Raw genomic sequence first — 22637 nt, forward strand, 5'->3', positions numbered from 1 at the left:
ACACACACACACACACACACACACACACACACACACACACACATCAACTAGTTTTCCGTGACAATCTGTAAGATGCTACTTTCCTGGGCTACTCTTGCAGAAAACAAAAACTACTTTTCATTCTTCATAAATTTCCACAATAAAGCAAATGGACAGTTAAAACATTTTCTCTAAATACACATGCAAAATGGAAACTAAAAAGAGAAAAAACTAGTTACAAATTACAAGTCATCAGTATCTGCGGCAAAGCCACAAGGATGGAAAACATAAAGAAGAAGAAAATTACATTTCAAAAGCCTTTTAGGAAAGAAACTGAAAAATTCAAACATTATCTTATATGAACTGTGAAAGAACTAGAAAATTCATATATATGTTATATAAATTTTTGGACTGTATCAGACTAGGAACAAGATTAAAGGTATGAGCTCTTGAATTGGACTATCTGAGCTGATATCCTGGCTTGTTTACCTGATAGCTGTGTTACCTGTAAAGAATGAAAATGAACTTGTGTTTCAGACTCCTCCTTTGTAAAGGAGGATAGTAATAATAATGTCTACTTCATGGTTTTGTTGAGAAAATTTAGTCAACTTTTGTAAAGCAGCATCTGAAGTCAGTACATATTAACCATTATATCATCATTGGTATGTTACTGATGAACCCAGCCTAATTCCTTCTTAAGAGCCATCTTGTCACAAAGTCATGAAAAGTTAATTTCTGTTTTACTATAATTACTGCGATTTCTAAACTTGTTTGGAATTCCTGCCCTTGCCTTGAACTCACCCATGCCTGGCTTTCCCTGACCACATAACAACCTTCTCTAAAACCTTAGTGGTGGCTCATAAATCCTGGCTCCCCCTGACCAGATAACAACCTTCTCTGAAATCTCAGCAGCATCTCATAAATTCTGATGTTGGGATCTGAATTTACTCCCTACCTTGAAATATCATGCCATGTAGATCATTAACCTACTATCTAGCCTTTGTATTATGTTTGTTAAAATCCTGTTGGCTGTAAGTTCTCAAGACACCCCCCTCTGCAACTTTTTGTGCTATAAAATCTTGTTCTTGAAGAGCTAGGGTGCTGGTCTCTAGCCTGCATTAGGAGAGACAGCCAACGATCAGCTCTCTTTGTGTACACAAATACAAGCTTGCTTAATTTGATTTAAAATGGGAGTCCGGTGGTCTTTTCTTTGCGATGGGGTTCAACAGTTACCATTCTTTACAAATATCACCACTATAAATAACACTCCTGACAGAAAAATATAGAAAAGTTCACATAACTGCAAGTGATAATTCAACACACATGTTCCCATTGGGAAAATACACAATACTAATAAACTACACATGTACCATAAAGTTATCAGAACAAGAAATGACTTCAATAGGTTTTGCCTGGCTTCTGTTTCCAAAACTATTAATGAAAGCCTTGTTATTCAAACAGAGTGTAGTCCAAAGGCCAGTAGCCCTGGCATGGTTGGTAGCTGGTCCCAAATGTAGAATTTTGACTCCTATTACCCTCATGACCAACAATTCAAAATCTGCATTTTTACAAGATCCCCAGGTGACTCAAATATAGTGAAATGTACTGGGCATGGTGGTGCATGCTTGTAATCCCAGCAGCTCAGAAGGCTGAGGTAGGAAGATCATGAGTTCAAAGCCAACCTCAGCAACAGCAAGGCACTAAGCAATTCAGTGAGACCTATAATACAAAATATGGCTGGGGATGTGGCTCAGTTGATGAGTGCCCCTGAGTTCAATCCCTAGTACTCAAAAAATAAATAAATAAACATACACACACACCACATATATACATATATGTATATAGAAATATATATAAGTACACATTTTACCATATATATGTGGTATGTATGTGTGTGTGTGTGTGTGTGTGTGCGTATGTATGTGTATGTAAGATGTGAGAAAGATCTCAGAGAATGGTGAATATAGCAGAAGTGTTCTAGAGACTGATTCATATGATAACTAGGATAATTAAAAGCACAAATTTAGCAATACTTAAAAACCCATTTTCATAGATTAGCAAAGATATTGTGTGTATTCTAGTCTAATGGTCACCAGTCATCCACTAATCAAACAGTGAAAAGTTACGTAAAATTTGTTTTTAAGAACTGCAGAAGATGGGCTGGGATCATGGCTCAGTGGTAGAGCACTCACCTAGCACATGCAAGGCCCTGGGTTCGATCCTCAGCACCACATAAAAATAAATAAAATAAAGATATTGTGTCCAACTACAACTAAATAAATAAATATTAAAAAAAAAAAAAAAAAAAGAACTGCAGAAGAAAGCAGAGTGAATACCTTCTATATTGGACTGATAGACCTAAAAAAAGTTAATTTTTTTACTATAATTTCTGCTTCAAGGTTTTTTAAAGCATGAATTTAATTTCAGAGAAAATTAGCTTTTCTAGGCATATGTTTAGTCAATAGGAAAATGTGGCTATCTGGTTACTATTTATTGAAGCAAAAATAAAATAGTCTAGAGAAGTAAGAAAAATACAGGTGTTCCTAATCACAGATCAAAGAGTAAGTCAAAGAATTAATACAATAGTGGAATTTTTTTGCAATGAGAGAATGTAACTTTTTTATCAAAAGGATAAATAGTAGCACATCATTTCCTTTTTTTCATCTGGATTTACTTATATGGCAACACTATATGAGAACTACATCAATGTGCCCAAAAGCTCATTTTAATATTCATCATTAAATATTAAGTATTTATTTTACATTCAATCTTTCTTCTTTGAAGCGCATATCCTGTCACCATCCATTGATTCCTTTTTTCTTCCTTGGTTTTTCAACTGGTCTAACCCAGACAGATCTGTCTGATCACAGAGATCTACAGCATCCTTTACTGATCTCAGGATGATACTCCACAGCATGGAGACAGAGACAATTATTAGATAGGTTAGAATAAGTCAAATTTTTAAGAGATAAAGTATGTTGAGTGGTAATGAATCAGTCACTTCACCAGTGAATAATTTTGTGTTATGGTTTCTTCCTTTGCAACTTCTTTCATTTTTTGGTAGTAGGGATTAAACCTAGGGCCTTGTGCATGATAAACATGCATTCTTCAATTTATCTACACCTCTGGCCTCATACAACTTCTTAACTACAAGCTACAAAAATTTTGAGTATGATCCCAAATTTGAAAAAAGAAAAGAGTAATTTTAAAAGGCACAGGGAAGGGTCAGTAATGGTGGCACACATCTCTAATCACAGCTATTCAGGAGGCTAAGACAGGAGGACCACAATTTCAAGGCCACTCTGGGCAACTATCTAGACTCTGTCTCAAAAAATGAAAAGGTCAGGTGATGTAGCTTAGTGTTTCAGTGTCCTGAGTTTGAACTCCAGTACTATAAAAAAGAAAAAAAAAAGCCAAAAAAAAAACAAAAAAAGCACAAGGAAGCTGGAGTTTGAACTCCAGTACTATAAAAAGAAAAACAAAAGCCAAAAAAAAAAAGAGCACAAAGGCTAATGTTCACATTTGGGAAAGGGTTGTAGGGATGCTTATTATTTATATTTTTCCAACGTCTTAAAATATTTTATAACATGCCATATGTTAGTGCTATGATTAGGAGGAAAAATTATTCTGTAACAAAAGGAGGGAAAGGAGTTCATAGAACCAATGTCTATACTACTTGGAGAATTAGGCTTTCAACACCTCAATGTGAATAGTATGTTTAGGGGTGGTGAATTTCATGTTAAACCTCTAATTTCATTATCATCTATGTTAATCAGGAAACTACATTTCCTAATATAGGATATAGCTCCAGAGAAAATGAATTAAAGAAAAAGGATGGATGAGGAGGGAAAAGGAGTGATGCACTGCATTCTGGAATGTATGGCTCCCTTACTTGAAGACTTATGGTCAAAGGTAGGGGGCCATGGTTTTGTTTTGTTTTGGGTATTAAGGATTGAACCCAGGGCATCACACCCCCAGCTTTTCATATTTTTTGAGACAGGGTCTCGCTAAGTTGCTGAGGCTGGCTTTGAACCCACGATCCTCTTGCCTCAGTCTTCCAAGTTACTGGGATTACAGGCACTCAGCTCAAAGGTAGAATTCTGACTGTGAAAGGGGAGTTGTCCATATTCTGTATTGCTATGCTCTGAATGTTTGTGTCCCTCTCAACACCTAACCCACCCCAGATTGGTATGTTAAAATCTTAACTCCTAAAGGCACTGCTGTTACAAGTTGGGGCCTTTGAGAGGTAATCAAGTCATTGGGATTCTTCTTCAAGTCTGGGTTTAATGCCTTTGTAAAAAAGGCCCCAGAGAGCTAGCTAGCCCCTTTCATCATGTGAGGTCACATCTAGAAGACACCTACCTCTATGAACTAGAAAGTAGCCTCAACAGCCAAATCCTTAACTTCTTTGTCCTCAGAACTGCGAGAAATTTCTGTTATTTATAAGTTATCCAGATTAAGGTATGTTGTTATAGTAGACCAAACAGATTAACAGATGTATTTTCAGGAAAATGATTCACTTTACATTCTCTGAAACACTAGTTTTCAATTTTGGTTTTCAGCACTGGAACTTTTCTTTCAGACCAAATCTCAACTTCATTTTAAGTTTTCATGTCTGTTGAAAAATACTTCAGTGTCTGTGAAAGGACTAAAACATGTTTTAGTGTAGCTTGTAAAGCACTCATACCTATAACTCTTTCACTTTTAAACTCACAGTCATACTAAAATATTATGGAACAACACTACTTGAAAGTTTAAAAGGTCTCTAAGATCAGGAGGTCCCTAGGTCAGAAGGCTCAACAAAACAACTCATATACGGTTCAATCTGAGAAGTCTATTAGATAACTCCTTATACCTGTCTTTAGGCCAACTTAAGGTGGTTATTGTTTTTTTTGGGTTCTTTCGTCTTTTTGTTTGTTCGTTTTTTGGTACTAGGGATTCAACCCAGGGGTATTTTACCACTGAACTACATCCCCAGTCTTTTTATTTTTTTAATTTTCAGTCAGGGCCTCATTAATTTGCTGAGGGCCCCACTAAATTTTTAGTTGAGGCTGGCTTCAAACTTGTGATCTACCAATCTCAGCCTGTAAGGATGGCCTTAGGCCTTAACCTTAGCAACTACATTTTAAAACACTCAGTTTGAAACCTGCAGTCTCACCAGGCATGCCTATCAGATCCCTCCAGTATGGCCCTTAGGCACAAACAAGTCACTCTCCCCCCAACCCTGATAAACTCAACAATGAAGCCTCTGGCAGGCTGTCCTCACCTGATAAGAGGGGAAAGGGGCAAAAAGGGTGGGGACCACCAAACCAGATGTTGTAACCCCATGGTAAATGATGCCACTGAGAAATCCTGAGGTAGCTGATAAGGATTGAAAGGGGGGTCAAAAGCCCCCAAATTTAGTATAAATAATAGAGCAAATGAACAGATATTCAGCCAGCCGATACTGATGCATACAAGTTGGAGAGCCTGATGAAGACCTGGACTGGCATCTCATCTTTTGTCATTGTCTGCCTGATCCTCTGCAGGGTTCACCACTCTCAAACTCTACAGCCACATCTTGACCCTGTTGAGAGCTGCAACTTCTCCTACCACCCTCTCCTTAGTAGGCCATCAGCTCCACCCCAGGAGAAGCTTGCCTTGGTTCCAGACCTGAGTACCTGGTCTGAGTGAGTGCGCATCTGCTGGACTTGATCTGACACTTGAACTTAGCACTCAGGGGGAATATCTGTCATTATCCTGACATGATTAAGTGTGTTTGCAATGCTTAAAATTAATTAATCTAGAATTGTTTGCTGTGAATTGATTATGCCTATTGCAGTGCCTAGCATTAAGGACTGTCATTTTCTTGATTAAGAACCTATAGAGTAAAATTGTATGGAGTGATTTGAGTGAATAAAGCATTGAAAAAGGCAGAAGCTTGTGGACATTCTTTATTTCTTCCCCTAAACTGCAAAAGTTGAACCTTTTGCCCATCACGACACAGCCTCCCTAGTTGCTGGGATTATAGGCAGGAACGATCAAACCCAGCATAGGTGCTTCTTCTTTTTAAAATATTTTTTTAGTTGTTTAAATATTTTTTATTTTATCTATTTATTTTTATGTGGTGCTGAGGATGGAACCCAATGCCTCACACATGCTAGGCAAGCATTCTACCACTAAGCTACAACACCAGCCCACAAGGTGCTTCTTAATTACAGATTTTAATAGGAGAAAAAATGAAAACATAAACCCTATGAAGAAATGTGATATCTGAGGGATGGGTGGGAGCCTTATCCTGAAAACTCAAATGAAGAACATACCTCTGAAAAAGTATTAGGTCAAATCCTATGACATTGACATCATATGATGATCAAATATGAGCAATTTTGTATGATTCAACCTAATATATTCTGTAGGAAACAATAAATTTCAGAAAGTACAAGCTTCATTTTACAAATTAATGAAACCAATGATAACCTTCAATAATCCTCGGTGGGGGTGGGTCTTGAAAATAAGAGGGAAGTTGAGACATATGAAGTACAGATAACTAATACTAAATCTATTAATTACATGTGAAGAAAACCTAAAATAAATAGAGCAATATTCAAAGTTAAAGAAAAATTCTTACCTATCAAGACTTGAATAAACTGATCAAATGGCCATGGGAGACAGAGATTAGGGAAGGGACAGGATGGCAAGGTACACCTACATTGAGTGAATTTCACTCATTGTATTTTTTAAATATATTTTTGTTTATTTACATGAATAAGAAGTTCCTATTATCTTCTAAATTAATAAGGAAAAAAAACATTCTGAGACACATCAGGATATCCATAACCTATTGTGAAAAAGAAATAATCTCTACTGCACAGCTCACTAACTTGCCTCCTTCCAAGAGGCTTCAGGCAAGAAACCCCCTAGAGAGATGGACTAACACAATGTTTCTGTATTAAAAAAACAAAAAAACCCAGTGAGGAACAACCTAAAGATTCAAGTTCAACCAATTACTGTAAACCCTTTATTTTTTATTTTATTTTTAGTGGCACTGGGGATTGATTCAGGGGCACTCTACCACTGAGCTAAGTTCTTAACCCCTTTTGTTTTCTAATTTTGAGACAGGGTCTTGCTAAGTTGCTGAGGTTGCCTTGGCACTTGTAAGCCTCTTGCCTCAGCCTCTAAAATTACAGGTGTTTGCGTGCCTGGAACTCTACAACTTTTATAAGAAAAATACAGTCACTTAAAATGATGCTGACATAAAAGAAATGTTGACAATTTTTAAGGATATGAGAAAATGTTTATCATAAGTAAGCAAAAGCATATTAACCTCAATTATGAATAGTAGTCTTGGGAGAAGAAAAAATACACAGAAATGTCAGCAGTAGTTATCTTTGAATGGCAGAATTATGGGATTTTAATTCTTTTTCCCATAATTTCTGAGTTTGTTTATTTTTGCCATGATGGGAATTGAACTCAGAGACTTACCCATGCTAGGCAAATGCTCAACCACTGAGCTGCAAACTTCAACTCAACTTTTCTAAGTTTTTATACTGAACATATATTATTTTTATAATATTTAAATCCCTCCTACTTTGGAATCTTTGGGTCTTCCTACTCACCATCTGATTACCTTATCCTACTTGCCTAGTAGTTATTGATATCCCTTCTCTGGGATATTTGCATTTAAAAAGGGAGCACATGAAAAAAGTTTTTTTTAATTTAAAAATCCAACTGAATGTTTTCTATAAGTACATTTTTAGGCTGGTAGAAAAAGAGCTTATAGGCCTCACATTCTTGAGGTCAACTCATGGAAGAAGCAGCCATTTTCCTCATCTATGTCATCTATGTACTTTTATTCTGTTCTAGTAAAACAAGATCTTGGAGCCAGACATGGTGACTTGGGAGGCTGAGGCAAAAAGACTGCAACTTTGAGGCCAGCCTCAGCAATTTAGCAAAGCCCTGAAACAACTTGGTTGAGACCCTGTCTCAAAATAAAAATTTTAAAAAGGGTTGGGGATGTACCTTGGTGGTAAAGTGGCCCTAGGTTCAATCCCCAGTACCAAAAAAATAAACAAAAAAGAATTTCTGCAACTCATTAATTAAAAGAATAATAAATAAATAAATGGGTGAAGTTTCTAAAGACAGTTCTCCAAAAAATATATATAAGTGGCCAATAAGCACATAAGAAGATGCTCAACATCATTAGCTACCAAGGAAATATAAATCGAAACCCAATGAGACACTACTTCATATCCACTAGGATAGCTATAGGAAAAAAAAAAAAAAAACAGTTAATGAGGATGAGGAGAAATCGGAACCTTTATATACTATTGGTGGGAAAGAAAATGGTGTAGTTACCTTGGAAAACAGTCCAACAGTTACTCAGAAGGTTAAACCATGAAGTTATTATATATATCATCAAATACTACTAGGTATGCATCCAAGATAATTAAAACACATGACCACATAAAAATTTATACCCAAATGCTTATAGCAGCATTATTCATAATAACCAAAAGGTGGAAACAATCCAAATGTCTATCAACTCATGAATGTAAAAAATCTATGTACAAAATATTATTCCATAATGAAAAGTACTGCTACACATACAACATGGATAAATCTTTGAAAACATGACAAATAAAAGAAGTCAATTATAAAGGGCCACAAAACAATTACATATTATACAATTCTGTTATATCAAATGTCAAGAATAGGCAAATCCATAGAGACAGAAAGCAGATTATAAGGTTGTACTTGGTAGGAGGTTGGTAAGGAACAAGGACTGATGTCTCCTAGGTGCAGAACTTTTTTGGGTGATGAAATAGTAAAATTATGATGTATGCATAACTGGATATATTAAAAACCACTGAACTATATACTTTAAATGGATGAACTGTATATAGCATGTGAATAATATTTTAATAAAGCCATGTTAAAAAGGAAAAGTAATCAATAATATAATAAAACATTTAAATTCTTAATCCATAAAATAAAAAATTTATCTCTATAAAACTTCCAGCACTGCCTTGGATGATACAACAAACTTTCTGAAAAATATCAATGTTCTCCTAAATTATCTGCTTTTGGTTTACTTTCTTATTTTATTTGGAAATTTGACCATCAATCATGAGCCACTTCAATAGTCATGTGCTAAAAAACTATCTCCCTTCTCAACTGTGGTTTTCACTCAGTGAAAAACTATACTGTGGAAACACTAGCCATCAGATCTGGTTTTACATTAGGGCCCCATGGTTTAAGACTGTGATTGCAGGAATGCTGTTTAATCTTTCTCAGAGTTAGTTTCTTCGCTAGCAAAATGGAGATGAAAATCCTGGCTTTATTTAACTCCTAGGGTTGTTGTGAGGGGCTCTGAATGTGCTCTCTAATCTATTTCCCATATGATTATACAGTAATTAAGCTTCAGCAGATGACTGCTGGGTTGTAATTTTAGAATTTAAAATAACTGGATTGCTCTCTTTTATTCAAGGTAATATTTTCTCCCCTCCCTTGTTAATATATAAAATCTCAATCTCCCCTCATTCCTCTCCTTTTCAGAAAATTCTAAAATCTGGAACCCACCTCCCAAATACTGAATAACCTCTAGGAGATCATACAGTCCTTTTTTAAAATTTTATCTTTTTTTTAAGTTGTAGATAAACACATTTATTTAATTTTATGTGGTCTAAAGATTGAATCCAGTGCCTCACATGTGCTAGGTAAGCGCTCTACCACTGAGCCATAACTGCAGCCAGGATAGTCCTTTTCTTTAAGCCTGTTTTTGCAAACTGTTTCTTGAGAGGAAAGTGGGCTACATGATCATTTTTTTTAAAGGTTCCCTACCCAAATAAGCATGGAAAATATTGGACTAAATACAGTTAAAATGAATGCCTCTCCCAAGCCTTTAAAAAAATACTATGTGTGTTGAATCTGGGAGATGAATATAGTAGTTTGTGCTTTCTAACTTATATGGACTCCTTATTAGTGTTCCTCAGAACAATTTGAAAATGGTTACTTTAGACACACATGGGACACACACACACACACACACACACACACACATTCTGGTAATGATATTCTCAGAATGAAAGGCAAAATTCCACTAAATGAGTTTTTCAATGGTGGCTATTGCTTTTTGGTAGCAAATTAGGTATATAAAGATTTGTGATTACTTTATCAGATCATTATGCCTCCATTTAAGATACTGCAGTCAAAAACCAGTAGGACACTGTACAAATGGTTACATTCTCAAATATCTTTATTTGTAAGCAATGCTACTGGGGTATAAGATAACTGGAGAGGCAACAAAAGAACACTTTCACAGTCCAATGTTTAAAATCCCTACACTGGCCAAGAAAAAGATATATGCAAGCTGAATTTGAACCTTAGACCACAAATTTGGAAAGCTGACCATCAATCACAGATCGATTGTTTATAAAGCACTTCACTAAATTTCCAGCATAACAGCAAAAAAGCCCATTCATTTATCCATTCACTCCTTTATTCATCACTGGGGTCACCTTCTATGTGCCAATCACTGTTACTTTTATATATTTTAGATTATGAGTTCCTGTCCTGTCCTAGACTGGCAGAGATGACATCTAATGTGATACTCTGATAGAGTTATAAATAAAGTATTGTGAAATCACAGAAAAAGAGTAAATAGAAGTGATAGATTAGAGGAAATAGAAGGCATTTCAGGCAAAAGAAAAATAATACTGCCAAAGTAAAAATAAATCAAAGAAAGTGAAATACCTTGGGAAACTCAGCGCCAGGATCTGTTTTTGATTCTGGTATAAAAGAAATAAGTAAAATACACTGCTATCAAAGAGGTCGATCTGCTGGTGAAAACAACAAATTTAAAAATGGTAAGAAAGGATAAAGACAACGACAGATCATTTGTATGAGAGGCTATGGGAGTTTGAAGTTCACTTGGGAGTAAGGTCTTGAAGGCTGTGCAAAAGATTTTTGAACTTTAACCTAAATTATGAAGAGCTCTGAAGTTTTTCAAGACAAAAAGTTACACAACCAGATTTGCACTTTAGAAAGACACTGAAAGCAGTGTGGAAAGCAGAGGAAAGACTGAAGCCAGCAAAAATACTTTGCCAATAATGCATTTTCTACAGCAGATGAGGATCAGGGTATAACAAAAAAAAAAAAAAAGAAAGAAAAATATTTCAAAAAATCATATTCTACATATGTAGAACCCAGAAAATAAACCGATAACAGACACTGAGCCCTTCTTCAATAAATGTGAAAGCCAGACAAAAAAAGAAAATGTTGCTTGCAGCTTATTCCTTCCCTTAGAATTCTGGGTCCCCCCTTCTGCACTCTGTGTTGTCAGGGTGTTAGGTAGTCTGGATGGATACAAGGGTAAGTGGGAAAATGAAAATGTTACAACTACTACTGAGATTATTTATAAATAGCTTAGAATTGCAGATTATTTTTCATCACTCACAATGGAAAAAAACAGATATTCAAGCTGTTTGGTAGGAAAGACTGTTACATGAGAATGTACATGTTAGCTGAGTTTTTAGAGGCAAATCAACAAAGCCTTTCAATGAGGTCATACCTTCTTCCAAGAACATACAATCTGATTGGGGTTTTTCCATCTCTGATCTTTCTTGCTATTAGGTTAAAAAATGATCCCACTTTTCCAACCTCATGTACAAAAGTGACTATGGAACAAACTAAACTCAAAATAACCTTAAAACAAACAAACAAATTAAAAAAAAAAAAAACCTTAAAACTTCAGAGTATCTGTGAAAGATTTGTGACTTGCTAAACAGAAAAATGGTGTCATTTAGGGAGAGGTATAAAGTAAAGAAACCTTGCTTTTTCTTCCCCTTCACTGTTTTGACAATTTGAAGTCTACAAAGATAAAATATTATTTCAAACAGGGGTGGAGGTATAGCTCAGTGATAGAGCACATGCTTAAAATACCATATCAATTCTGGTATAATTATAACTTAGCTTTAAAGAAATGTTACGTCAGCCAGGAATGATGATACAGGACTATCATCCAAGCAACTTGGGAGGCTAAGGCAGGAGGATCACAAGTTCAAGGCCAGCCTCAGCAATTTAGCCAGGCCCTAAGCAAATTAGTGAGACCCTGTCTCAAAAGATAAAAAGGACTGTGGATGTAGCTCAGTGGTTAAGCCCCTCTGGGTTCAATCCCAGGCTTCTTATTTCCANCCTTTTTTTTTTTTTTTTTTTTTGAAAACCCTGAATATAAAATAACACTGAATCCAAACTGTGGCTCAAGTTAAATAACCATTGTCTGACTTCCAGTGTGCTACTATGTGCAGCCAGCCCCTTACTTACAATCATTTATGATCCCTGCACAGATCCTATAGGATCTGAGTTTGTGACCCTAATCTATCATGACTATATAAAAAGTTTGCTCACTAGGAAGACAAAAATCAGAATTTATTTCCTAACATAACAGAGTTGGTCCATCTAGGTATTTACTTTGAATGTCTGAATTTTATAAATGAAATGCATTACTATGCCACAGAATGTTGTTATGTTGTTTTGGTACACAAAAAAGCTGAGAATCAAAGTCCATCCCTTTTGATTTTCAATATTCCTGAGATTTTCCAATAACTCTTCCAAGTTATCCTCAACAGCACAGAACAATTAACTTCCATTAGTTTTAAGTAATAAAGGAAAAATTAGGAGACTATAATTATACAAGAAGAACAGTTGTTTTACTAACAGAGAATACATTAATATCAAATAATACCATAACTCTTAAATAATATGGTTATAATAAAAATGGGTTTTTTGAGAAACACCAAGCACATTTAAAAATAAAATGTTCCTGGAGTTTTCTTTCTCAGCTCTCACTGAAACTACATAATTTCATTCATGGACACATTTTTTTAGATATGTTACTCTTAGCATTCTACTCTTAGAAAGATGGTATGTTTGTATTCAGTAAAATTATGACTGACAAGGTTGGAAGCCCTGCTTGCTCTGAGGTATACAGTGCTCTTGCTTTTCCTATAACTGCTCTTCCCTCTCTGAAGATGCTTTATCTATCTTTCCACTTCAGATATCAGGAGTAATGGTAACCTGTAAACACCTAAGAACTAGCTATTCATGAAACAGCTGCTTTTTGTTGGCATAAAGTATTAAGTTTCTGTTTCATTGAAGGAGAATAGATTGCCAGAGTCATGGGAGGATGCTCCTTGTTTATTCTTAAAGTATCCATTTTACTTGAGGTTACTATTGCTGCCAGCAGGTAGATAAGCAGGATTCAACAGACTCCACCTAGACTGATCCACAGTTCTTTAGCCCATGCTAGATGCCCTGTACCACCTCAAGGGTCTCAGTGCCTCCTACAGGGCCAACTGTCCAGAACGGGCAAAAAGCTGAGTCCTAAAACTCCTTGACAATGCTAAGACCAAATGGGATGGCAAAATCTGAATACTACCTTGGTTCCTCTCTGGTAGGCTACTGTTCTGCCTATTTGTACACTGAAGAGGACCACAGTCGTCCTCCAACAATAGACTCATTGCCTCATAGGAATCCAGATTATGAAACTCAAGAGACTATTAGCTGGCATTTGGCAAGGACATTTCTGAGTCCTGGAGACCAGCCTGAAGCTGCTGCTTTAGCTTCACAGCTGGGTAGGGGAAGGATGATGTCATAATCAATCAGATCCTGATATAGCAATTTAAGCATGTTTTTGCAGAGGCCTTGTTCAACAAATTTCTTTTATTTGATTGAAGTGGTTTCAAAAGTAGATCTGGCATTTGTTGAGAGCATTTCCTTAAAGGGGGCATTTGAGGTACAAGCCAGGAAGGACCACTGGTACTACTTTGAAGTCTCATGCAATTCAAATACAGGTTTAATCTCCTGCAACTGCAATCAGGTTAAAATAGACTGTAAAGTCACAGGTCAAGTAGTGCCAATTCTTAATTTGTGAGGCTGCTGATATTTCCAAATTGCCTTGCAGGGAAATGAAAAGCATTCATTTTGATCTAATGGTGGTAAATCTCTTTCCTGTCGAGAACCATCCGTGGGCTGTATGTGGACTACATCAGCATGGTAGCCAGTGAGGGGTAGATCTGGCATTAGAAACTTCCCTTGGCAGTCCCACCGGGATGCATCCCCCAAATGCAAGTGAACTCCTCCTCAGCTCTGCTAAGAGGTCTCACACAGCACCAGAGATGGGGAGACCTGCTGCAGTCACACAGCCTCTCAGAGATGGATGTAACCTGCCAAGATGCCAATCAATCTGCTGACTGCCAGACACCAGGAAGCAGGACTCCACCCCTGAAACCTTATTCCTGCCTTTAATGTACCCCCTTAAATAAACCACAGGAACCATTTTCTAATTGTCCAGCTCCAACTCAGACAGCTGTGTGGGCTGGGCCTATCAGGTGCTCCAGGCTCCCTTTAAAACTATTTTTTCTGACTCTGTCTTTTGTTCTTCACTAATTATTTATGACTTATCTTCTCAGGTAGATTACATCCTCCACAGGCAGGAAGAAAGACCCCTTAGGGAGGCACTGGCTGCCTCCCCATACTTTTCAAATGAGCAGGGCTGGGTCTACCAGACTCCAAATTGGTAAATAAATCTCAGCCCATTTCTTTCAGCACTCAAGGAGAAGAAATTAAAAAGCATTTTTGTAATTATAAATTTTAAATTCACAAAAGCTCCATTTAATCAATTATAATTTACACACACACACACACACACAAAATCATAAATAAATGACTGCCAAAAATAGGAGTAAATAGCAAAACTTTTTATTAGTATTTAAATGTGCCAAGCTCTATGTTAAATGCTATATATGCCTAAGCATTATCTCATTTAACTATCAAAATAACCTCTTTAAGCATTGTCTTTATTCTATCACATTCATTAGAAAAGTAGTAGAACCTAAATGTATAATTGCTATGTTAATCTGCCCTTGGCCATCCCAAAACAGTGCACATTAAAAAAAAATAATGAATGCCAATGGAAAAATACATAAGCAGAAAAGATTTCTTCTAACACAGAAAGAAAAATTGCCTGCTTAAAATTATTTTAATCCTAAAATAAGCTTCAAATAATAGCTTCAAGGACTGGAGGTATAGCTCAGTGGTGGAGTACTTGCCTTGCTCTGGGTTCAATCCCCAGAACCCTTTTAAAAAAAGCAAAACCCAAAAGATAATGGCTTCAAAAGACTGGGCAGATTTCATGTTGTTTACAATAAAAAGGAAAAAAAAAAAACCCTGCTGACCAGAAAATCAAAGACTACAATGTTGTCAGCAAAAAACCTAAAATAGGGCAGGCACCACATGGAAATGGAATGATACAGGTTCACCTATTCTAGATACAGATTTTGCCTTTATGATCTCAAAACTATGCCCTGCAGGTAAACATCAGCCAATTTCTCCTCAAATACTTCAGTGAAATTTTGAAGTTTATTTCAGCTCTTAAAACACAATGCTATGCACTAAGGTCTAAATTGAACGATTTAGAAAGTATTATTCTTATCATTCATGTTATGATTTGCCAACCTTGAAGTTAATTTTTAAAATCTTATCTTTTTCTTCTTTAAATGAGTGCTTAAATATTTATTAGATGATGATTAATAATTTTAGTGAAGCTTTAATTAGTTTAGTGAAGCATTTTTCATAGGGAATAATCAAGTTAGGGTCTCCAAAACTGCTTACAAGAACCTAAGCAAATAGGGAATGAACTAGCTTAGCAGAACCAGAGATTTCATGATCCACCCGAGACATTAAAAAATTAACTAGAAACCAAAAACATGATGTGGGCTACCCAACACTTCTGTGTGGGCTGGATAATGGGTCACAAATTTGAAACTCCTAAACGAAAGCCTGGAACTATAATCTGAAGCTTTTTTCCAAATACAGTTGATTCCTGTTACAAAGAGTCTATATAATAGATTCTTTATAGATTTAAATTAGTACAAATTTGCTCACATATTGGCAATACCACTTACCTGGAGATTTGTCACATATCAAAACGTCCTGGGTAGAAGTTAATTATAACATATAAGTATGGCTTGTTTTACTTATAAAATGATACGTGTTTTAACTACATAAAAATGAAATACTACTAAAGTGGCATTTTACCTGCTTAAGAAATCGGTGAGATGCGTTGCTGTGTTTGGCTAACACACTTGGCAGAGCAGGATTAGCATACTCAAACTGTGGATTGTAGGTATAGTCAGACTTGAAGAATCTCAGTTTTTCTTTCTCTAAGTTGGTAGGCTTTATAGCAGTCAATATGCAAAATTTTTTTCCAGAAAACTCATCTGCTTTTTCAAAGCTTCTACAGAACTGAGGCTGCTGCTTTGGCTTTGGAAGAGCGGAGAAATGGCGTCGCCTGACCTTGCTTTTTGGTTTAGGTGGCAGTATTATGCTGTTCCCTGTAACAGAGATATCATGTGTAAACTTTACAGGACTTGACACTGACTTAGTGACAAAAACAGTAGGCTGCCTCTCCAGGCAGTACCAAGTACCACTGCTTGCCACAGGCACTGGGGTTTTCGTCCTGCAAGGATCTTTACTATGAGGGGAGCTAGGAGATTTGCTGGGTTTTCTACATCTTTTGGAGTAGGTGGACGAAGACTGTTTTTGTAAATGATGTTTTCTCTCCTCCTTGCTTTGTAGTAGGACATTGTAACTACTGGTTCCAGTTGTGAAAATGTCCTTTAGTATTCCAGCAGGTAAATGTGAAAGGCTTCTTTTGCTGTCAATGATCAATGAATCTTCTGCATTTAGAATAGACTTCTTGGCGAGTTCTTGCTCAGGCCAGTGAAGCTTTTCTGTGTTAATAAACAAAACCAAAAAAGAAATAACAAAGATGCCAGATGAAGCAAATTGATTATTATACAAAAAGTCTTCTGAAAGTTCTGTAAACCTTATGTTTTACAATAATCTTTAGAAAAGATATTTTATTTTATTTTATTTATTTATTTATTTATTTATTTTTTTTTTAACCAGGGATTGAACTCAGGGGCATTCGACCACTGAGCCACACCCCCAGCCCTATTTTTTTTTTTTTTAATTTTTTATTGTTGGCTGTTCAAAACATTACATAGTTCTTGATATATCATATTTCACACTTTGATTCAAGTGGGTTATGAGCTCCCATTTTTAAGAAAATATATTTTAAATAATAAGAATATATATTATAAACACTGTCACTTCTCTTCCCTTAGTGTATATATGTTAAATTATCTATAAAAATCCTCAGTTTCAAACCATTGAGATGACCAAGGTCAAATATAGCTGTGAGATAATACACATAAATAATCTGCATTCTCTACCAAAGAATGTGAGTTTTATAGAAAGGATGTAGTATTATTAATATCAAAGTAAACTCCAAGGTGCTTTCAAAGTTAATTTAGTCTTGAAATTTGGAACTATATATAAAAGTAGCCATCTACAGATGGACAACATGCCTTATTTACCTTGAAAAAAATAAGATTAAAGGGATGATATGTCTATCTTCAAGCATGTTTTAATAATGTTCAACATTAATAATTGGTTAATTTTCTTAATAATTCTAAACTGTAGCTTAAGGTTTTTTAGCAAATTTAAAAAACAATTACTATTCAAAGGGTTTCAGTGTATTCAGTTGCAAATTAACTTAAAGGGGGCAGCTTTGTCTTTAAATCTCACAAGCACTTTAAATAGATAAGGATTATTTATATACTGATGCTCATGCACTGATTTAAAACTGTGTTTATGTGTATTCTTTCATTCAACAAATTTATAAAACTCTACTAACTGGCACATGGTGTTGGGAACCCCCTTTCTCCATAGAAAAGTCTTAACTGGGCTTCTCCAGAAATCTTCACCATGGCTGATTTTAGGACTGTCGGCAAAAGAGTCTCTACAAAAGAGTTCAATGTAGATAAACTTCCAATTTTCGTGTTGCCCTGTTTTACTTGGCCACTGGCTGGGAAGAAATCCTCACTCCAGGTGCTGGACACCCCCTTACTAGTTTTTCACAAACATGTATCCATTATAGTAGTTTGTAGAAATATGTAAACAAGGCCTCCGGCCCTGAGTTGGGGCTTCACAGAGATGTCTACATTTCTAACATAAGAAAAGTTACCAATTGGGCTCCATGGTAACAGCTGGCAGGGAGAGGAAAGAAAGGGGAGAAGGTGGTCTTCCCTTCTCAGGTGCTGTCCTTGAAGAGTTAACTTGCCCAGAACACTGAAAGAAAAAAACTGCTTTTAAGTTAACTTCTGCAGACTGTGAATTTCTGAGCCCCTCCCCTTACATGCTGGGTATAAAATCTGAAACTACCTGAACTTGGAGTTCAGGGGATTGATTAATTATAGCAAAAGCTGTACCCTCTGAACCTGGCTGCAGCCAAATAAAACTGTTTCCTGCTGTCCTCGGTGCCTTGCTTTGTCTGTCTCTACAACAATGGTTCTGGATAATTGGCATGTCCATATAAATACATTGTTCCTGCCTACATGTGAGGCAAGTTCTCTACTACTGAAATATATCCTCAGTCCTTCCAGTCATCTTCTAATCTCTGAACACAAAGCACTCCTATAAAGTTTTGATTAATAATACAATGTAGTACATGATTAAAGGTGGGAAACAAGAGATAGCAACAATAATCCAGAATTCAAGAAGTAAAGAGAGCAATGTGAGAATAACCAGATTACGTTCAGGTAGGAACCTAACCTGATTCTTTTAGTCAGCTTTTTCACTGCTGTGACTAAAAGACCCGAAAAGAGCAATTTTTTAAAAAATATTTTTTAGTTGTAGTTGCACACAATACCTTTATTTATATGTGGTGCTGAGGATAAACCCAGGGCCTCGCACATGCTAGGCAAGCATTTTACCACTGAGCCACAACCCCAGCCCACTGACAAGAGCAATTTTAAGGGGAGAAAGTGTATTTGGAGGCTCACAGTTTCAGAGGTCTCAGTCCATAGACAACCAGCTCCATTCCGCTGGGCTCAAAGGAAGGCTGAACATCATGGTGGAAGAGTGTGGCAGATGGAAGCGGCTTACATGATGATCAGAATTCCACTTGCCAGATACAAAATATATATCCCAAAGGCAAAGGCAAAAGCATGCCCCAATGCCCACCTCCTCCAGCCATACTCTACCCACCTTCAGTTACCACTCATTCAGTTAATCCCTATCAGGGGATCAATTCACTAACTGGGTTAAGGCTCTCATAACCCAATCATTTCACCTGTGAACATTCCTACATTGTCTCACTCATGAGCTTTTTGGGGACACCTCACTCCAAACCATAACAGATTTGAAGGACTTTCAGACTCACTTCTAAACTCTTAAACCCAGCTCATCTGAAGAAGACTCCTGTGTTCAAGTCCTGTTAATAAGTGTTCACTAAATAAATGATTATATGACCCTAAGCATGCCACTCTCCAACATTCTGGATATAGAGGTAGATATTTATTGTTCTGGAACCATTCTATTTCTATGAGAAGAGCATTGCAAAAGTAGAAAGGTAGCAAGAAAGATCCTAATCCACTGGTTCTCAACTCAGGGTTACTCCCTATTAGGGAACATGTGGCAATGCCTAGAGACATTCTGGTTGTCATACTGGGAAGGGGCTACTGGCATCTTATGGATAGGGTCACATTAAAGGTGGATTGTGCAACAAGGTCAATCAAAAAACGTTAAAAGAGTATATCTGCCAAACAAAACCAAAAACAGAACAAATAAAATTTTCACCACAAGACGGGAGATCCCAGTTTATTAGCAATTTCAGACTTAAGTATTGCTAACTGATAGTCAAAACTAGCAAGGCAAATAAGCTAAGGAACATCAGGACACAAGCTGTAGCCGAAATGCCCCAGAACAATGTCAGTTTCCCTAAAAGGGCACCACAAGTTTAGGAAACAAGAGATGATAATGAAAGGGATGGATACTGAAATGGACACCAAAAGAGAATGATGAGAACTCAGATAAGAATAAAGGTTATCAGAAGTCTAGAGAGGTAGGGTATGAATGTGGAGCAGCCAAAAAATTGAAAGGGAGGTAGTCAGGTTCTTTTCTTATCATCTCCATAATGAAATTAAAACCAATAAATAAAATTACTCTGAGGAAGTTCTATTCTGATGGTTCATTACTGATGTTGTGCTGATTTTTAAAAATAATTCACTATTAAAATTGTTTGGGGCTGGGGTTGTGGCTCAGTAGTAGAGCACTTGCCTCGCACGTGCAAGGCCCTAGTTTGATCCTCAGTACCACATAAAAATAAATAAAATAAAAAGGTATTTAAAAAAAAAGAAAATTGTTTATTTGGTTCTGAAGACTTGGTAACTTTATGACCAAAGACCTGATTTCATTGCGTACTTCTGTTTTGTCATAAAGTATCAGTAACCTCCAAATTCATAATTCTGTTCCACTTCAAGTAACCTTCATGTTTAAAATTTAAAAAAAAAAATAAGTACTAAACTACCTGCCAAAACCCTGGAGGAAGGATGAAAGGGTGGTAGAGGGGTGCCTGACAGAACCACTCTCCCTAGGAATTGTGGCATTCAGTTCACTTGCTAATGATCTACTGAGAGGCTTAGCATCCATCCTTTGGAAGCCCCATCTGCTCCTGAGTAGTTTGAGCGCCAGCATGAATTTATTTAACAAATGCCAATCCTGCCAAATGTTGGATATTCCATGAAGTTCGTAAAAGTGGGACACATGGTCCTTCATGTAACTCATACAAGACAGATATAATTTCTCAAAGTCACACTAATTGTTTTTCAGTTGTATTATTATCTAAAATACTGTTTTTATAATTTTAAATAGTACTTTTTATTTTGTGAAAAAAGACTTCCGAACATGCATAAAAAGATAATAAATGGCTTATTAATATTTCTGGTTGTCTACAAATTTATTAAGGAACTCCTTTTTCCTGAGAAAACTTTTTAAAGCCTAAAGCAGAATTCTTTGGAGGAAGTACAAGTCATTTTCCCCCCAAAAGTAATAAGAATAATTAAAAATCATAATATCTCATATTAAAGGTAGACATTATATACTTTAACACACAGAGCCATCAGCAATCTGGTTCATTAAAATCTTGGAGTGAATCATTTCTGATCAAAGAAAATCATTCATTCTAACTTGGTTTCCCACACTAAAAAAAAAGGGTAAATAATATTACTTTAAATTAATACTCAGTATTTTATATCCAGAAGTAAGTGGATACTGAAATTACCAACACAATGAAAGCTTAATATGTATCTAGAACAGGAGAAAAGGATACCAGAATTCCTGGCTTCCATTCCCAGCTATTTCAATGACCTATTTGTAATATTAGCCTATTCATTAAGCCGATCAGTGCCTCCTGTTCCTCATCTAGAAGAATAAGGGAGAAGGGGAACACTTCTCACTAAACTTCGTGTTTTACAACTCCAAATAGCTGAGGTTTCACAGTGATTATGAACTCCCTGTCTAAAAAGGTAGACCCAAAGCCCACTGGAAAAACACTAGTAAACAAATTCTGACCTGTAAAAACAATTTCTTTCAACCATGGCCTTGCACATGCTAAGCAGGCACTTCACCACTGAGCTACACACTCAACCTTAAAAGGCAATTTCATATGGTTCACTAATACTTAATGAAACCTGAGAACCTGGAATAAATTTTACACCATAAAACAATAGTTAATTTGATCACAAACAGAAGGGCTAAACAAAACTAAATAATCTCTGAATAAGATAAAACCCTAATTATATCAAGTATTTCTTTCTTTCTTTTTTTAGTTGTAGATGGACACAATACTTTTATTTATTTTCATGTGCTGCTAAGGATCGAACCCAGTGCCCCACACTTTTGAGGCCAGCGCACCACCACTGAGCCACATTCCCAGCCCCTAATTTTATCAAGTATTTCATCACTTAAACTCAAATAATCTATTAACTATTAAAGTAGATGCCAGGGATGGAGGTGCATGCCTATAATCCCAGCAAGTCTGGAGGCTAAAGCAGGAGGATCACAACTTCAAAGCCAGTCTCAGCAATTTAGTGAGGCCCTAATCCATTTAACAAGACCCAGTCTCAAAAAAAAAAAAAAAAAGGGATGGGATGTGGCTCAATGGTTAAGTGTCCCTAGGATCAACCCCCAGTATCAAAACAACAACAACAAAAACCCAAAAAAACCCCAAAATAGTAGAAAGAATGAATAACTTGTGATACATGCATACAACAGAATATTACATAGTAATAAAATATGTGTTGTTGCAAGCAAGCAGCAAAGTGGGTGAATCTCAGATAATATTGGGTAAAGATAGCCATGCCAATGTATAATTTCATTTATATGTAGTTTAGAAACAGCAGAACTAACTTGTGATATTAGAAGTCAGAATAGTGGTTACTTTTTGAGGGTGGGGTACTGGGAGGAGGTACGGAGGAGCCTACTGGGTGCTGGAAAGGTTCTACATCTTGTTCTGGACAATGGTTACACATCTACAAATTCATTAGACTGCACATTTAAAACTTGTGAAATTTAGCATATATAAATTACACCTTTGTGTGTGTGTGTGTGCTGGGGATCAAACCAAGGGCCTCGTGCATGCAAGGTAAGTTCTCTACTAAGCTACATCCCCAGCCCTATATGTTTTTTAAAACGTATTTTAAAAATCAGTACCTTTAAAAACATATTTATTGTTCAACTTGCCTATATTATAGCAGATAATCTATTGACTTTAA

General features: G+C 36.3%; 1 protein-coding gene across 6 annotated transcripts in view; it reads right to left on the minus strand.

The window, feature by feature from the left end:
* Matcap2 (microtubule associated tyrosine carboxypeptidase 2) overlaps positions 1–22637 on the minus strand; it is a 44742-nt gene that overhangs the window by 17385 nt on the left and 4720 nt on the right. For 3 of the 6 annotated variants that reach the window (XM_048786460.1, XM_015490226.2, XM_048786459.1), the window contains exon 2: positions 16057–16751. The exons of 1 other annotated variant lie outside the window; for it this stretch is intronic. In XM_048786460.1, the coding sequence (XP_048642417.1) occupies positions 16057–16751 (695 nt within the window). Of the gene's footprint in view, positions 1–10713; positions 11118–16056; positions 16752–22637 lie in introns of those variants that run through there. 2 more of the 6 variants (XM_048786461.1, XM_048786462.1) reach the window with 2 other exon arrangements.

Source organism: Marmota marmota, unplaced genomic scaffold (genome assembly GCF_001458135.2).
Source record: "Marmota marmota marmota unplaced genomic scaffold, marMar, whole genome shotgun sequence".
In the NCBI taxonomy this organism is placed as follows: Eukaryota; Metazoa; Chordata; class Mammalia; order Rodentia; family Sciuridae; genus Marmota; species Marmota marmota.